This window comes from Danio aesculapii, chromosome 19, assembly GCF_903798145.1.
Source record: "Danio aesculapii chromosome 19, fDanAes4.1, whole genome shotgun sequence".
Lineage (NCBI taxonomy): Eukaryota > Metazoa > Chordata > Actinopteri > Cypriniformes > Danionidae > Danio > Danio aesculapii.
In genome coordinates this window covers 12,637,858-12,656,572 of record NC_079453.1, presented here as the reverse complement: position 1 = coordinate 12,656,572, position 18,715 = coordinate 12,637,858, and the positions used below count along the sequence as shown (strand labels likewise).

The window sequence follows — 18,715 nt, the reverse complement described above, 5'->3', positions numbered from 1 at the left end:
ATAAAATTTCAGTCTGGCAGCTGCTTTACAACTTGTAAGCATTTATTTCACCATGCGCCCACAAGTATGAGACTTGCAGTTTCACGCTAATTACATAATCAGCAAGCATTGCACATCCTGTGTTAAACACGAAAGATAAAAAAATAAATGAGAAGAAGAAAAAAGGTAAAAGATTCAAACAGAGTGCATTTTTAGACCAGTAAATGTGCATTGACATTGGTATTTTATTTATTTGTTAGTTTGTTTGCAGGATATTCGCTTTATTGGGGCTCTTTTTCATTGTCCCAGTGCTTTTAAATCTTACAAATGTACATTTATGATATATTTTTTGTCCAATGGGCAATCTTCTGTCATCACTGGTCTCTCACAGACCAACATCACTAGTTTCTGAGAGATTTTTCTTACCCTATAAACTCCATCATGTATGTTTGTGTGTCAATTTACTGCTGCAGTAATTCTTCTCAGTAAATATATAGTACTGTTTCATTGACATCACACCAGGGTGAGCTAATTTCTGTTTATTCTTGTGTATTTTTATTGTGTCTTCTTTTCTTTAAATATCTTCTCTAAGCACAAAGGGGAAGGTAAAACGGAAACATATTTACAGAAAATGTATTCATGGGTTTATTTTAATGCTCATTCGCATTTGAGCATATTTTAAAGCTCATTCGCACATATGTAGCATATTTTAATATTCATTTACACTTAACTTATCTGACACTCAAAAATGTTTTGTGATTCAGTGACCCTAGTACTCTACCCCACCCTAGAGTATAAAAATTGGGGTATACTTGTTATTATTTGTTGTGAAACATTTTTATGCAAGACATTAAGCCAATACTTTCTCTTTTTGCATCAGAGCTTATATCTACATCAAGCTTATATCTACATCAAGCTAACAAGCAAAAAGAGACAGGCAGACTTATACAGTCATCGAAATGTAGTAACACACATTAATCATATTACATACAGTCAGGTCCATAAATATTTGGACATCGACACAATTCTAACATTTTTGGCTCTATACACCGACACAATCAATTTGAAATTAAATGAACAAGATGTGCTTTAACTGCAGACTGTCAGCTTTAATTAGAGGGTATTTACATCCAAATCAGGTGAACGCTGTAGGAATTACATCAGTTTGAATATGTGCCTCCCACTTGTTAAGGGTCCAAAACTAATTGGACAATTGGCTTCTAAGCTGTTCCATGGCCAGGTGTGTGTTATTCCCCTCATTATCCCAATTATGATGAGCAGATAAAAGGTCTAGAGTTCATTTCAAGTGTGCTATTTGCATTTGGAATCTGTTAGTTAACTCTCAAGATGGGATCCAAAAAGCGGTCACTATCAGTCAAGCAAGCCATCATTAGGCTGAAAAAACAAAACAAACCCATCAGAGAGAAAGCAAAAACATTAGGCGTGGCCATAACAATTGCTTGAAACATTTTTAAAAAGAAAGAACGCACCAGTGAGCTCAGCAACACCGGAAGACCATGGAAACAACTGTGATGGATGACCAAAGAATTCTTTCCCTTGTGAAGAAAACACCCTTCACAACAGTTGGCCAGATCAAGAACACTCTCCAGAAGGTAGGTGAATGTGTGTCAGAGTCAACGATCAAGAGAAGACTACTCTAGAGTGAATACAGAGGGTTCACCACAAGATGTAAACCATTGGTAAGCCTCAAAAACAGGAAGGCCAGATTAGAGTTATAAAAGATCAACTTGTACTGGAGTTTTGGGAATAGAAGAGTATGGAGAAGGAAAGTAACTGCTCATGATCCTAAGCAGTGAAGCATGGTGGTAGTAGTGACATGGCATGGGCATGTATGGCTGTCAATGGACCTGCTACACTTGTATTTATTGATGATGTGACTGCTGACAAAAGCAGCGGGATGAATTCTGAAGTGTTTCAGCAATATTTTCTGTTTATATTAGGTCAAATGCTTCAGAATTCATTGGATGGCGCTTCACAGTGCAGATGAAGAATGACCCAAAGCATACTGCAAAAGCAACCAAAGAGTTTTTGAAGGGAAGGAAGTGGAATGTAATGCAATGGCCAAGTCAATCACCTGATCTGAATCCGATTGAGCTTGCATTTCACTTGCTGAAGACAAAACTGAAGGGAAAATGCCCCAAGAATAAGCAGGAACTGAAGACAGTTGAGGCCTGGCAGAGCATCACCTGGAATGAAACCCAGCGTCTGGTGATGTCTCTGCATTCTAGACTTCAGGATGTATTTGACTGCAAAGGATTTGCAACCAAGTATTAAAAAATGAAAGTTTGGTTTATGATTATTATTCTGTGCAATTACTTTTGGATCCTTAACAAGTGGGAGGCACATATGCAAACTGTTGTAATTCCAACACTGTTCACCTACTTTTGGATGTAAATACCCTCAAATTAAAGCTGACAGTTCGCAGTTAAAGCACATCTGGTTTGTTTCATTTCAAATCGATTGTGTTGGTGTATAGAGCCAAAAATGCTAGAATTGTCGATGTCCAAATTTTTATGGCCCTAACTGTATATAACATCTTAACTGGAATTTCATAAAAAGTGGAATGTCAAACTACTGCAAAAGAATCTTTCACATATTAATAAAAGTGCATAGAAAACACGAGCCGTGCCAATTCCTTCACCAATTTCAATGCACTTCTGAGCTTGTGCTTCAGTGGCATCTGTCATTAAGCTACCAAGTGCTCTCTGTGGATCCGCCACTGACAAACCCTTACTGTAGCTCTGATACAAGTTTTACTTAAGGTGAAAAGTATATTTGTCTGAGGTAAATAGTCTACTTGTTACTGTACATATTACTGAAATGTGTATATTCCATACAATGTGTGAAGCTAATTGGTTCTTGTCACATGACTTGTGGTGACCTTATGGCATTCTGAAAAGTTGAGAAGTTTTCAACTCACTATGTTCTAGGCATGCCTGTAAAAAGCAAGCATTGCGCCGCATATTTGCATTTGAATTAATGAACTTCCATGCACAAATGATGCAATTGTTGAATGTCCCCCAGAAGCCCAGACAAAGTGACAGATTTCTCCCCTTTCCCTATACAACACTTTGTGCTATTTAATGGACCAGACAAACAAACAAGAGAGAAAGTACAAACTCTTAAACTCTATTTACACACTTAACACCTGCAGCCTTTGGAAAGGAATTACAGCTTTCTTCTCTAGTGGACAGCTGTGACCGATTATGGGCTTCCTCTGTAAGTGCTCTATGAAAAATCCCAAACAGACTTTGCTTACAGAGCTGCCTAACATCCAGTCCCACGAAGAGGTACAACACTGGGTTAATGCAGCTGTTAAGATAGGTTAAGTCTGAAACCATTCTCCATCCTAATTTTACCACCTCATTGTCTTCATCTACAAACCTGACCAGCCTTAGAAAATGATATGGAGCCCAGCATAGGAAAAAGGCACAGACCAAAACAGCAAGAATGTGAAGAGGCCTTGATTTGCCAGAAAGTCTCGTTCTGCGGATCCCAATAGCAGCCAGTGTGTAGCAGATAAAGATGACCAGAAAGGGCAACAGGAATCCACAGATGAAACGAACAAAGTAGTAGGCATACTTTGCTGCATTGTCACTCTCAGCTGTTCCATTCACCTGCAATTGAAGTGTACTGTAAATACACCTTCACATATATGATATATATACATATATATATATATAAACACATCATCAAACAAGTTTAAGTATTCGTCAAATATAACACAAGTAAACACATGCAGTTTTTAAATTAAGGTTTTTACTATTAAGGGAGCACAAAATCCAAAACTACAAAGCACTGTGTGAAAAAGTGTTTGGCAACAACTGAAATCAAGCATTTTCGATAACTTGCAATCAGTGGAGAAAAGAGTACTGAAAAATCATACCTATGTAGAAGTACCATTGCTTGCCTAAAAATGTAATGCAAGTAGCATGAAAATATCTTTTGTAAATATGTCAAAGTATAAGTGAAAATTAGACCTTTCAAAAAACTCAAGAGTAGTGAGTATTACTCTTTAAAATGATGATGCATTTACAATGATGCAATATTTGTGGATGTGAGTAAACATAACATTCTGTGCATTTAGTTATTGCTTAGCAGGCACACAACGTCATAAGATGTTAATATTAGGTTAGATTTAGGTCGTGACGTCAGGTGACCAAAATTAAATGTCTAGCCAGCGTCTAAGGACAATGTTATTTTGATGTCCAAAAACGACGTTAAATTACGTTGTTATTTGGTTGATTTTAGGTTGTTAGAAAGTGACCAAAATCCAACATCTTAAACCAACGTCATATTGACATCAAATACTGACATTTATTCATCAGGTATGGCAACTAAAATCCAACGTCTGATAGATGTCATAGTGGTAATGTCCACACAACATCAAGCTGTAACATCATTAGATGTGGATAGTTGGGTTCTGACGTCAAACCAATTTTCATTTCCAAACAAAATGCATTGTCCCCATGACGTTGGGGTACAATGTCAATGTGACATCATGTAGAAGTCTTGTGACAGCTGGGTGTTTAAGGCCATTTCGGTCATCATACAGTAAACATCTGTTGCGACATGCATCTAAACAGTCTCTGAGTCACTGTGTGTTAAGATTTTGGACATCTTCTTGGACACTTTTAATGCTTCCAAACAGTTTGCTGCAATTATAAATCGCCCATGTCTTGAGGTAGTTCATTATGAGGAGATTTACCTTCTTTGTGTGATTTGATTGGACAGAAATCACAGGACTGATTTTTCTAATCCCCATAGACAAGAAAATATAAAGTGGTGACTGCAGGTTGAAGAAAAGTAGTGGAGTAAAAGTACAGATACAGCACTAAAAATGTACTCAAGGGAAAGTAAAAATATTTAACATTTTTAAAACTACTTAGTAAATTACAATTCCTGAGAAAAACTACTCAATTACAGTAGTTTGAGTATTTGTAATTTGTTACTTTACACCACTGCTTGCAATGAGTCTATTACAATGCTGTGGAGGAATTTCGACCTTCTCATCATTGGAGAATTTTTGTAATTCAGCCACACTGGAGAGTTTTTGAGCAAGAACCTTTTTAAGGTCATGTGGCACCACAGCATCTCAATTAGATTCAAGTCAGGACTTTGACCAGGCCACACCAAAGTCTTTGTTTTTTTTTCCTTCAGCCATACTTGCTGGTATGCTAGAAATTTAAATACTAGAAATTTCTAACGTTTCTATACAAACACTTTTTCACACCACTGTATATAATTATTATATATTAATATGCAAGACTGTAAGTAAAACAAACCTTGAATAAGCATTGGCTCAAGTTCTTCTTATCAGGAACGATTTGCCGGTAAACAAAGTATGGTGAACTAAAGATCCCAGCTGTGATCCAAACTCCCACACTGATCAAACGAGCAGCACATATTTTCCGTCGTTTCCTGGTGAACACCGGACGCCAGACGCAGAGTGCTCGATCCACACTGATGACAGCCAGAAGAAAAACACTGCAGAACATGTTGGCGTACTTGAAGAAACCATTGAACTTGCAAACAAAGAGTCCAAACGGCCAGTAGTCAAAGAAAATATCTTTGATTAGCCAGGAGATTTGTGTCAAGCAGAAGATCAGATCTGCTACTGCGAGGTTGACCAAAAATACATTGGTGACGTTGGGCTTCATACGAAAACGAGCCACCCAAATGACTACAGAATTCCCAGTGGTGCCGAGAAGAATGATGATGGTGAGGAAAACAGTGCTGACCTTATTCATAACGGCATCAATGTCCACCGTGGTGTTCACATGTGGGTTTGAGTGGAGGAGAGGAGTTGCATTGGACATCATTCTATAACCGAGACTTTAAAAAGAATTAAAAGACAGATTTTCTATTTAACAATAGATCTTTCTTAATTTCTGTTAATGTATAATCCAATTATGAATATTAATATGCCATGGGCTCCCACAGGAATTTCTTAAATGCTCAAACATTTTCAAGTTCCTCATTAATTTTTTATCAGACGAGAGAAGTCCCTTTATAAATTGTTATAGCATTTGTGTTGTTGCTGCAAATTAAATACAAAAGCACAGGGTTGCTCAAACTCGATCCTGGAGGGCCGGTATCCTGCAGATTTTAGCTCCAACTTGCCATAACACACCTACACGGATGTTTTTAGAAAGCCTAGTAAGGGCTTGATTAGCTAGCCCCAGTGTGTCTGATTGGGGTTGGAACTAAACTTTGCAGGACACCGGCCCTCCAGGACCAAGTTTGGGTACCCTTGCAATAGGAGTAGTTATTTTTTGAAAGTGGAAGGATTCACAGGTCTAGATTTTGAGGGTTTCTGTTTTAATCAGAGATACAAGCATTTTACATTTCAGAAAATTATGCACGTTTTTGCAAAGTACTTTTAAAAGTTATGTAGATAATTACAGAATACAAAAATATCAGAGGAAAAACAGTGCATCACCTGAAAACAACAAGAACAACAGCAAAGAATTGCAATGAATGTTAAGGATGGTTTCATTAGGTTTGAAATGGATGCTTTTCTTACCTGTAAACTGCATCAAATATTATCTTTAGTGTACACTACTGCAGTAATCCTTCTTGAACAAGTCAACAAGAGCTTTGCATGAATAAAATGTGATATTGTTATGCCAGAAATATATAGTGGGTATTTTACTGACATCACGCCAGGGTAAGCTCATTTCTGCTTATGGGTGTATTTTAGATTCATGGTCATCAATAAATATCTTCTCTAAGCATGAGCGGAAGGTAAAACAGAAACACATTTATGGAAATGTATTCATGGTCTATTTGCATATGGCACTTACCGTATCTGACATTGTCTTGCGATTTGGACCCACCCTACAGTATGAATAAAAGTGATGTTCAACTTCAACCAAAGCTTTAAAAGAGCTGTAGCGTTCACGTTCATCACCCTTGACTGATGAAAATATAATATTAAAAGGGTCTGCCATAGAATGCATTCATATGCTATGTTAAATTGTTCTCTGATATCTAAATAAAAAATATACTGATTAGGTAAACACAAAAAATCTCCAGAAATGGGTTTAAAGGTCAATCTCCAACCCTAGGAATTGGCCCTGATATGATTTTGTTGGTGTTGACTATATTTGAAAGTCATGAATAGTAGTCATCAAGCAAATCACACACACACGCACACGCACACACACACACACACACACACACACACACACACACACACAGAATGGTGTACTTTGAAATACACACTTGCAAAATAATTTTGCTGTCCCGCAAGAGAGCCCTGAGCTCCTAAGATTCTCGAGCCCGGGGCTCCCCCCCATTTGCAGGTAGGTCTCGAGAACTCTCCCCTTATTTAGAGCTGATGACAGATTATAAATTGCTATATAGAGCTATACTGCTGGTTATGAGCTCTTAAAGTGCTCATAATTTAAAAAAATTTTTTAGATTGATCAATTCACTTGTGATGGATTGTTTTGGACTGTGGGAGGAAACCGGAGAACCCAGGGGAAACCCACATGAGCGCTGGGTGTATGTGTAAACTCCGCACAGAAACAACAACTGGTCTGTTAAAGATTTAAATCAGTGACGTTCTTGCTGTAAGGCATCAGTGCTAACCACTGGGCCACCATGCCACCTTATAAAGGAAAGTTGGAGGAGTAGGAGTGGAAGTGGGATTCTTCAAGGCAAAGATACCTGAAGCAAAAAACTCTGGTAATTTATAGTGAGTTAGGAATCATCTGATTGTTGAATCAAGCGTTAGTTAATGCGGGACCAGCCGTGATCAATCGTAATCACGTGATCCTCTCAAAATTTGTTTATAAATAAACTTCACTTAACAAAATTAGTAGATTTAGGCTGCGGTCACTCTGCACTTTTCTCCCCATAGACTTACATTCATGCACACGCGAATGCGTCAGATGGAAATGAAAGGTCGTGTGGCAAGTTTCACACTTTGCTGCTTTGGAAAGTTCAAGCTTGGTGAACTCTGGCCTGCGAAATCGCATCACGTGACTGCATGAGACCAACCGAAGATCAAAACATGGACCAATCGCTCTCTTTTTTTAATGTCTAATTATCTTGTTTAATCCCGCCCATTTTCTCAGCGCTGTACAACAGAATTTCGTACGCACAAACTATAGTGTGACCGCAGCATAATTGTTAGGCTCTGTTTGCACCTATTGAGATGCGTTTTCGTCAATCCAATAACAAGTGGAATCCACACTACACACTGTTTCGTCCAGTTTCAACCCCTTCTTTCTAAATTGATCCTACAAAAATCATCCACAAGCATGATTATTTCCGAACTCCTACCGAGGCACTTTATTCTTTCCACTCTTTACTCTTTTTTGTTTTACAGTTTTAATATAAATAGTGTGTATATATGGTGTTGTTTTTTTATAAAATTCGCTTAAATATTTTAGAACATCAAAGTTGTTAAATTAGGTAAATTAAAAACAATGTGCAAAGGATAAGAGGAATTGATCATGCAAAAATGCCCACAAAATCATCAATGATCATCGAAAGCATGCATTATCCAAAGATTTCGAGGTTTAAACTTGCATTTCTGAATGTTTCTTCAATAATAATAATAATAATAATAATTTCTTACATTTATATAGCCCTTTTCTGGGTACTAAAGCATCTTACACATTTTTGGAGGGAATCTCGTCATCCACCCCCAGTGTGCAGCATCGTCAGAATGCACACCACACACTAGCTGATTGGTGGAGAGTAGACTGAGTGATGAAGCCAGTTATGATATGGTTAGGAGGCCATGATGGACAGAGGCCAGTGAGCAAATTTGGGATTATACCCCTAATCTAATCTAAGGACATCCTGGGATTTTTAACGACTACAGAGAGTCGGGACATTTGTTTAATGTCTCATCCAAAAGACGGCGTCCCCATCAATATACTGGGGCATTAGGACCCACACAGATTGCAGATTGAGCACCCCCTGCTGGTCTCACTAACACCACTTCTGGTGGACACTTTACACATAAAATAAAACTTTCACACACATGTATCTAATGAAAAACCTTAGATCATTGGCACTGAATGTGGTCTGCTGTTTAAAAGAATGAAACAATATGAGCCATATTTCAAAAACTATTTTTATTGGTACTTTATTGGTAAACATATTGGTACTGTTGAGATTTTATACATTATACATTTTTCTTTGCCTCTAATACAAAACCTAAGATAAGCAACGACAGTTTAAATCAGTATTTCCAGCTACTGGTTTCATGAATGAGCTCAATAGAGAAAGTATATATAATGTTTAGCAGCCACAACTAGCTTTGAATGCATTTTCGACCACCTTTGGATCTGGTCAAAAGTGGACAAGCTCAAAACCAGAGATGCCTAAACTAGGGCGCACGGGCCAAAGTTGGCCTTTGATTTGGCCACCCATCCCATCTGACAAGAGAGGAAAAATGAAGGGGAGGGTCGGGGAGAAAAACTTTAAATGAGACTGTCATTCCAGCCTGATCTCATGAGAAAGTATTTTACGCTAGGTCAGTTTAAGCTACGGTCACACCGGGCTTTGTGCGTGCGAAATTCTGTCGTGCGGCACTGCGAAAAAGGGCAGGATTAAACAAGATGATTAGACATTTAAAAAAGCCAGCGATTGCTCCATGTTTTAAATTTCTGTCCAGAGGGGTCCTGTTTTGATCCTCGATTGATCTCACGCAGTCAAGTGATGCGATTTCGCAGGTCAGAGTTCACCAAGCTTGAACTTTGCACCGCAGCAACATGCGAAACTTGATGCATGACCCTGCGTTTCCGGTCTGACGCATTCGTCAAGTGGAAAAGTCAAGTGTGACCGCAGCTTTAGTCGTATGAAAATGTCCGATTGTAAAAAGGAGGTGTGGAACCCAACCCCGTTCCTAAATCCAATCGTCATAGGGGGATGAGCAAATCGTACTAAATTGTACAAATGAGATCGTACGAATGCATTTGAATTAGTCTCTAAATCAAAATGTTACAGATTGCAGTGAGATTGTGTTGGTCATTCGCATCTCTACTGTTGTCCACTTGTGAGAGCTATCTTTATGTCACAAGAAAATCCTTGTTTTCTCCTATTGGCTAAATTATTTTTATACTCAACAAAAAGGACCTACAGAGACGTATTTAAAGTAGTATTTCAAGGTTTTAATGTATATAAAAACACAAGCAGGAATTAATATCAACCTCCACACAAACAGGTGAGTCTTATGAAGTTTACTTGCATCGTATGAATCCAGAAAAATTATAGTAAGAGCTGAGTGATATGACATTATGCATAAACATGCATTAAACACTTAAGCAGTTGTGTTTGTTACCTCAATACAAACAAACACATGTTTCTGATGCCTCTAACATATGAGACAAATTTCATAATATACAGGGTAAACCAGGCGTGACAAACCCTGATCCTGGAGATCGACCTTCCTGCAGATTTCAGTTGCAACCCATATCAAACACACCTGCCTGTAATTATCAAGTGCTGATCAGGTCCTAATTAGTTGGTTCAGGTGTGTTTGATCAGGGTTGGAGCTGATCAAGGTCGATCTCCAGGAACAGGGTTGAACACCACTGGGTTTAACTAACAAAAGATACATTTAACCAAACCTTTTACTTCTTTAGGGTGCCATTGAATGTATTTGTAATCCACATATCCCACATCTTGCATTCTGATGAGCTGTGAACATTCTGCGGTCATGCATGGCTTCCTGCTTAACAGATCTGCTTACTCCTCCTTAATGTGATAGTTCACCCCAATGATTTTTGTCATAATTTAAGCTACGGTAAAGCTGCGGTCACACTGGGCTTTGTGTGTGCGAAATTATGTTGTGCGGTGCTGCGAAAAGGGGCGGGATTAAACAAGATGATTAGACATTAAAAAAAGCGAGCGATTGCTCCATGTTTAAAATTTCTGTCCAGAGAGGTCTTGTTTTGATCCTCGATTGGTCTCACGCAGTCAAGTGATGCGATTTTGCAGGTCAGAGTTCACCAAGCTTGAACTTTGCACCGTAGCGACCTGCGAAACGTGACGCATGGCCTTGTATTTCCGGTCTGACACATTCACGTGCGTATCAATGGAATTCTATGGGGACAAAAGCCCAGTGTGACCGCAGCTTAACACTGGGCTTTGTGTGTGCGAAATTCTGTTGTACGGCGCTGCGAAAAGGGGCGGGATTAAACAAGATGTTTAGACATTTAAAAAAGCGAGCGATTGCTCCATGTATTAAATTTCTGTCCAGAGAGGTCATGTTTTGATCCTCGATTTGTCAAGTGATGCGATTTCGCAGGTCAGAGTTCACCAAGATTGAACTTTGCACCGAAGTGAACTGCGAAACTTAACGCGTGACCCCGCGTTTCCGGTCTAACGCATTCGCGTGCGTATGAATGGAAAAGCCCAGTGTGGAAAAGTGTGGGAGGAAAAGCCCAGTGTGACCGCAGCTTTACCTACCATTCACTTGTTCCAGATTTTTTTTATACATTTTTTTTGGAAGACAATGGTTACAGGTTTTCAGCTTTTTTTTCAAAATAGCTTTTTCAGTGTTTGGAACCACTTAAAGGTGAGTAAATATGTAGCAAATTTGGGTGAACTAATTAAAGAATTTCCTGTTTTCAAAATAAGAGTCCCACATATGTATTAAGTATAATACAAGATTTAAAACAAGGGAAAATGATCATTGTTGTAATCTCACTTGGAAACATTGTGGCAAGTCGAGTGCTGCCTGGGGCGGTCATAATAATAATCCCATAATTAGTCTAGATGCATCCCAAATGGCACACTATACACTATGCACTATGTACTTATGCACTTACACATTCAATCATAGTATATGTATGTAGTGTCGTCCCAAATGGAACACAATTTTTTTTTACTAAGCGGAAATTCAAGCTGTTTCCCTGATGACGTTTGACGGTTGCCAAGTCAGTGAAATAAATGACCAAACTATCAAATAATAGACGAATTACCATGTTTGTAAACATTCAGGATGTGCTTGCAAAGAGGTGGCAGAAAAAAACCAGGAGGGCTAGCATTTACAGCGAGGGAATGACGTCCGATGCGGTACAGAGTTTGTTGTTGTCTTAGAAATAAGTTATATTGATTACATATGTTATTTACACAGTGCTTTAAGTGTATTATATAAACGTGTCACCCAGTGATAAGCACAGTGATTCGGCGATAGCACCCTCCCAATAAATATTGTTCACAACTGTAAGCATCACATTGAAGCTCCAAGTGTTTGGATGGCCAAGGCCTACAAGTCTTTGGATGCCAACAATTTTGTTCTGTGTGGTCATGTGAAAGAAATAATGTTCCATGATTACCAGATTCAAAACTTTGTTGTGCTAAAAACCGAGGTTCTGCCTAGTCAAAGACAAGGAAAAAAAGGCGGAGCTAAAGGCCTGGGTAATTACCAACAAGCATTCTGACAGCGAACTACACCTGAACTTACGGCAGGGTATGTGAACTTACATATAGAGGTAAAGTTGGTTTTATATTCGCATATTCAGACTTTCTCCTTAATAATATAATTTCATAAAAGTATTATTTGCAAACTCTAAATAGCGAAATCATATTAGCAGCCATTGACTATCAAAGTACAACATTGTTCACAGTCAAATAACTACATTTATAAATCTGACATAATTTGATCAGAAATCCAAAAAGGGGACAAAAAGATTAAGTCATCAATAGAAAGTAATACTGTGGTTAAGAGTCTTGCAGATGACAGTGCAATACTTTTTTCTTCCACACGCACTGGCATAATAGCACCATTGTGGTCCAGTGGTCAGCACGTTGCATTATGTCGACCGGAATTTGAACCTCACCTAAGTAATTTATTTTTAGTTTTTATATGTTAAGACATATATTACTGTTTGGGTTACTTATGTAGGTGTACATATTTTATTTATTTTTTTTTGTGTGACCACCGTTACAAAGTACTGGATATATAAAAAGAATTTTGCACAGAATATATAATCAGATATTGCAGGAAAGGACATTGTGATGTTTTGAAGAATAGTGTTGGAGATTTAGCTACCCTTTAATGTTCTCATACTAATGAAAAACATTTGAAGTTCTAAAGCAGCTGTTTCCTTGAAAAAGACGTGATAGTGTCATTAGAAACTAAATTGGAAATTACCTTTTTTTAATATAGTCAGTCGTGAACTGGGGTGGGCCGGTCTAAGCCTTAAATCTCCAGGGCTGAATAGGAGTCCCACTCCGGCCCTGGCTCTGCCCCTTCCGCTACGTGAGCAAACCTGCGGTCGTTGAGTGCATGAAGTATCCATCATTACACACTTCATTTTACCGGCTGAATGAGTGCATCATCCGGGTAATTAAAGTGCACTTATTATTATTTAGAGTTTTCAGTGTGAACGCACTACTTACACTATTTATACTACAAAATGGCATAGAATAGTGCATGAGTATGCGATTTGGGACGCACCTTCTGTTTTTGGTTCTGATTGGCCTGTTTTTCAACTGTACTTCACACTCACAGGATTTACATGTTAACAAGAAAACAATGGTGTTTTTGGCTCACAGTATGCCATTTCCATGTACTGAACTCTTATTATTAAGTTATGCGTATATTCAGATTTTTGTTCTATGGCATCTTTAAGCGATGCACCTTTAAACAATGCACGATACACTTGTAATATACAGGCATTTTCATTACTAACTGACAAACATTTACACCAATTATGAAAGATGTAAAGTACTAAAAATGTAATTTTGCTCAGGCTACCCACTTACCTCTTACCCACCTGCTCTGGTTACCACTGTTGCTATGGTTACGTTATAATAACATAAAACAGTTTTTGTTCAATAAAATCTTTTTGGGTCAATTTTTAAAAAGAGTACAAACTTTTTTGTTAAGATAATTAGCTTGATTAAGTTTTTTATTGTTTTTGTTGTTTTTTATTGTTTTATTGTTGAACAAATTTATTGTTCAGGTAAACATTGCAGTTGCAGAATAAAAAAAATTAATCATGTGTATCTTCATGCAAGATGCTAAGCCAATACTTTCTCTTTCTAAATCAGGGCTTATCTGCATCATCATGCTAACTAGCAAACAGACATACACAGTCATCAAAATGTAGTATGGCTGGATGCAGTAACACACATTAATAATGTTGCATATATGGCCCATTCTACAGAATTCCCGCAAACTGCTGTCCCACATTCAAAATACATTTAAAGAAAACATTTTAGCATTCATAGGTGTTTACTATAGATCATTCCACTATCCGTTGAAACCCACAATACTATTTAAAATATTAAAAAGATTAATATAACATTGTAATATATTGGGTACCTTCAATTGGGAGTTTTAGGAACACCTAAATTTCAACTTATAAAAATAATATTAAAATAATGTTTGTATTTTTCCCATTGTTGATTTAAAAATATTGTTTTGATTATTATTAAAAAGTGAAGTTCAAAAAATAAAAATTTTTTATTTAATTTTTAAAAAGAATTGCATTTTATTTTTTTAAATGTGTCCAATGTTTTTATGTCACTACTGAAACCGTAAATTCTTAGTCCATTTGATGAGAGATTTGTTTTATCATTTTTTAAATCAGAAATTAAACCTATGTCCGTCCCTCTTTCTCATGGCTACATGGTGAATAGATTGGTTAAGGTACATGGGTTCAAAAATCTGAAAATCTGTGTATAACTTTAAGGGGATAGTTCACCCACAAATTAAACTGTGGGTAAATCACTATTTACTCACCCTCAAGTTGTTCCAACCTTTACCTGTTTCTTTTTTTGTGTTTTTGAAGACAGCTGGAAGCCATTGACTTCCATAGTAGGAGAAATAAATACTATGAAAGTCAATGGTTTTTCAAAATATCTTATTTTTGTTCAACAGATAAAAGAAACACACAAATGTTTGAAACAAGTATGGTGAGTAAATGATGACAGAATTTTTGGTGACATTTTGGTAGTGACAATTGTTTCAGTAATGACAAAAGTGTACACTTAATCCTTTTATTTCGGGAGACTATGGGTGTTGTGCAATATATACTGTGTGTAATATTATTATAATCTTTTTTTGAAATTTCACTTTTATGAAATATGTCTGCATTTTGAGATTTACAATATGTGCACACCTCTTCTCACTTAAAGACAATATAAAATAGGTGTGTTCTTATCAGATATTTACCGTTATTTCTGTGTCTGCTAAATGTGCTTGCTGTATTTTAGCAGTAGAGGTATTTGCATTAGCATAAAATGTTGACAGTCTGATTCAGCCGTATACTTTATACTGAATTTCCATCAAGATGTTTTGATAGTGTTTAATTGAATTGTAACCTGAATCCCTAATTTTTAACTCAGCATCATCAACTTCATGTAATAACAAAGGAAAATTGGATTCAAAATACAATGAATTTCATAAATTACAATTTAAATATTGTATAAAATGTACTGTTACTGATTTTGAAAACCTATTTTAAATGGATTGCATTTATAGGTGGATGAGCTTAAAACCCTAATTGCGCCCTTTGATGAACCAGAGAGAGGGCAGAAACTCTCAAACTCTATTTACACACTTAACACTTGCGGTCTTGGAACTGCAGCTTTCTTCCCTAATGGATTGCTTGTACAAATGTTGACCTTCCTCTGTAAGTGCTCTATGAAAAATCCCAGACAAACTTTGCTTACAGAGCTGCCTAACATCCAATCCCATACAGAAGTACAGCAGTGGGTTAATGCAGCTGTTAAAATATGCCAAGTTTGAAGTCATACTCCATCCTATTTTCACTGCCAAGTTTTCCTCATTCACCAACTTGACCAGCCCTAGAAAGTGATATGGAGCCCAGCATAGGAAAAAGGCACCGACCAAAACAGCAAGAATGCGAAGAGGTCTTGATTTGCCGGATAGTCTCGTTCTGCGGATCCCAACAGCAGCCAGTGTGTAGCAGATAACGATGACCAGAAAGGGCAACAGGAATCCACAGATGAAACGAACAAAGTGGTACACATACTTATCTAAACTGCCAGCATCCTTCACCTGCAAATAAAAATGTAAATTCAAGTTCACATATGTACTATATATAAATTTAATATATTAAAATCAAAGGATTATGCAGACAAGTACATAAAACAAACCTTCAATGAGCATTGGCTCAAGTTGTTCCTATCAGGAAAGACTTGCCGATAAACAAAGTATGGAGAACTAAAGATCACAGCCATGATCCAAACTCCCACACTGACAACACGAGCAGCACATACTGTCCGTCGTTCCCTGGTGAACACCGGACACCAGACGCAGAGTGCTCGATCCACACTGATGACAGCCAGAAGAAAAACACTGCAGAACATGTTGGCGTACTTGAAGAAACCATTGAACTTGCAGAGAAAGAGTCCAAACGGCCAGTAATCAAAGAAGATTTTGGAGATGAGTGAAGAGATTCGTGCGAGGCAGAAGATCAGATCTGCTGCTGCAAGATTGACCAACCATACATTAGTGACATTGGGCTTCATACGAAAACCAGCCACCCAGATGACCACAGAGTTCCCAGTGGTGCCGAGGAGAATGATGATAGTGAGGAAGACGGTGCTGACCTTATTCATAATGGCTTCAATGTCCACCGTGGTGTTCACATGCTGGTTTGTGTCCACAAAGTGGAAGAGACGAGTTGCATTGGACATCGTTCTACAGTCAAGACAGATAAGACAGCAAATGCTACTTCAGTTTAAATCATAAATAATTCTCGTCTGTAAGTAAATTTGTCTCAAATTTTTAAAATGGTCAGAAGACAGCGTATGACTTTATTTAATGTGCTTTCATGTGTATTCAATCAACACATCCATTCCGGACATTGCTGGCAAGACTAAAGACAATGAAATTCATTAATAATTAGTGATTCTATGCACATTGATCTGGTATAGATAGATAATCTGTGGTTAACTAAAAGCACTAACAAGAAGGAGGATGACATAATGTATGAGCCAGTCATGAGTTTCAATCCCTAAAAGCCATTATCCACAATTAGACATCAGCTGATGTTTAAAAATAGTAAATGATCCACACCAGTTGTAACCTGTTCATCATATGTGGATGGAAAATAATCATGTTAAAATGATATTTATGAAGACAATATACTGTAACGTCTGTAGAATTACTTTGCATTAATGACAGCAGAACCACTAATTATAAGTTTTATAAGCTATTTCAGGAGCTGAAAGCAAAGGCAAATGCTGCTTTATCTTAACAAAAAATTTTTATCCCAAAAAGTTTTATCCCAAAATAACAGTTCTGATATACGATATAAATAAAATTCAGTCTTAGACAAGGCTATCAAATCTATTCATATCATTATCAGTCATACTAAATATGATATCATAAAAATCTTGTAGGCGATTGGTGCTTCCCTACAGTGTAAAAATAAAATCCATAAAGTTTATGGCAAAAAAAGGCACCTATGGTTGCCAGTTTTTATTTGTTAAATCTACGGTACTTTAATTTAAATATTTTATGGTAAACGACTATATTTCCTTATAGTGTTAATACACCAATGTTTAGAACTATTAACATCTACACATCATATCTTTTGTTACACAGACATGTATGGTAATACAGACATGTGACAACCAGTGGTGGAAAGAGTACTAAAAATTTATACTTGAGTTAAAATACCATTACTTGATTAAAAATGTAATGCAAGTAGAGTAAAAGTATGTGTTGTAAATATTACTCAAAGTATGAGTAAAGGAGTAGTGAGTATTACTGTTATGGAAAGCAGACGGACAAACAGGGGTGTAAGTATAAATGATGTTTATTACAACAGATGAGCAAAGTGGATAATAATTGAGAGTTGAATGGAGTTTGGAAGGAACTGATGATCCTCTTTGCCAGGTGAGAGGATAGACACTGAAGGATGACCGAATGCACACACCAGAGGACTTGCAGGGAAGACAGACTGACGAGACACACAACGCTGACAGGACACCGGGAACACTGGACAGACTGGAAGGAAACAGAGTTAAGGTAAGTATATTTGATGAGATCACAGGGGAGTGAAACCTAGGAAGTGGTTCACTCAGAGTCCGCTTCGTAGGAACGAGACCGGACAATGAGTGAAGTGAGGTGTGTGCTTATATAGTGAATGGGAGTGATTGGGTGCAGCTGTGCGTGGTTAATACTCAGGTGAAGGTGCTCGATGCGTGATATTGGTGGAAGAGCCTGGCCAATCCGTGACATTACCCCCCTCCCCAGGGCCCGCTCCTGAGGGCCTGAACCTCCGACGTCGTGGTGGTCTACCTCGTCCTCGAGGTGCGGGAAATTCTGGGTGATTGGAGTGGAACTCTTCCATAAGTGCGGGATCTAATATATCGGATCTGGGGACCCATGACCTTTCTTCGGGACCGTATCCTTCCCAGTCGACGAGGTATTCAAGCTGACCACCACGACGCCGGGACCGTAGGATGTCCTTGACTTGGTAGATGGCCCCTTCTTCTAACATCAGTGGGGGAGGAGGTTCCTCTTCATGACCAGGCTCTGTGGAGGGAATCAGAGGATCGTGAAAGGGTTTTAGAAGGGACACGTGGAATGTGGGGTGGATTCTGTACTGTGGAGGTAACTGTAATTTATATGTGACGGGGTTGACCTGTTCCAGGATGGTGAAGGGACCAACAAATCTGGGACTTAGTTTTCGGGAGGGCAGTCGCAAACGGATATCTCGAGTGGAAAGCCAGACCTTCTGCCCTGGAGTATAGATGGGAC

At 37.9% G+C, this 18,715-nt stretch overlaps 2 protein-coding genes across 2 annotated transcripts; both read right to left on the bottom strand.

The window, feature by feature from the left end:
- Positions 1 to 3,122: 3,122 nt before the first annotated feature.
- On the bottom strand, positions 3,123 to 5,822 carry LOC130247056 (C3a anaphylatoxin chemotactic receptor-like). Its single transcript, XM_056480236.1, has 2 exons — positions 5,286 to 5,822; positions 3,123 to 3,617 (listed from the first exon to the last, which is right to left on the bottom strand). The coding sequence occupies exons 1-2, from the start codon at positions 5,820 to 5,822 to the stop codon at positions 3,123 to 3,125; spliced, it is 1,032 nt and encodes a 343-aa protein (XP_056336211.1).
- A 9,698-nt stretch (positions 5,823 to 15,520) lies between these two features.
- Positions 15,521 to 16,641, bottom strand: LOC130247055 (C3a anaphylatoxin chemotactic receptor-like). The gene is made up of 2 exons (XM_056480235.1): positions 16,099 to 16,641; positions 15,521 to 16,000 (listed from the first exon to the last, which is right to left on the bottom strand). The coding sequence occupies exons 1-2, from the start codon at positions 16,639 to 16,641 to the stop codon at positions 15,521 to 15,523; spliced, it is 1,023 nt and encodes a 340-aa protein (XP_056336210.1).
- Between the last annotated feature and the right edge of the window lie 2,074 nt (positions 16,642 to 18,715).

Bases quoted from the DNA above. Each gene is read 5' to 3' on its own strand.
- LOC130247056 (XM_056480236.1), bottom strand. From the start codon at position 5,822: ATGATGTCCAATGCAACTCCTCTCCTCCACTCAAACCCACATGTGAAC. The intron at 3,618-5,285 runs GTTTGTTTTACT...CTTCAATTGCAG, and splicing joins TGAGCCAATGCTTATTCAAG to GTGAATGGAACAGCTGAGAG.
- LOC130247055 (XM_056480235.1), bottom strand. From the start codon at position 16,641: ATGTCCAATGCAACTCGTCTCTTCCACTTTGTGGACACAAACCAGCAT. The intron at 16,001-16,098 runs GTTTGTTTTATG...TTTTATTTGCAG, and splicing joins TGAGCCAATGCTCATTGAAG to GTGAAGGATGCTGGCAGTTT.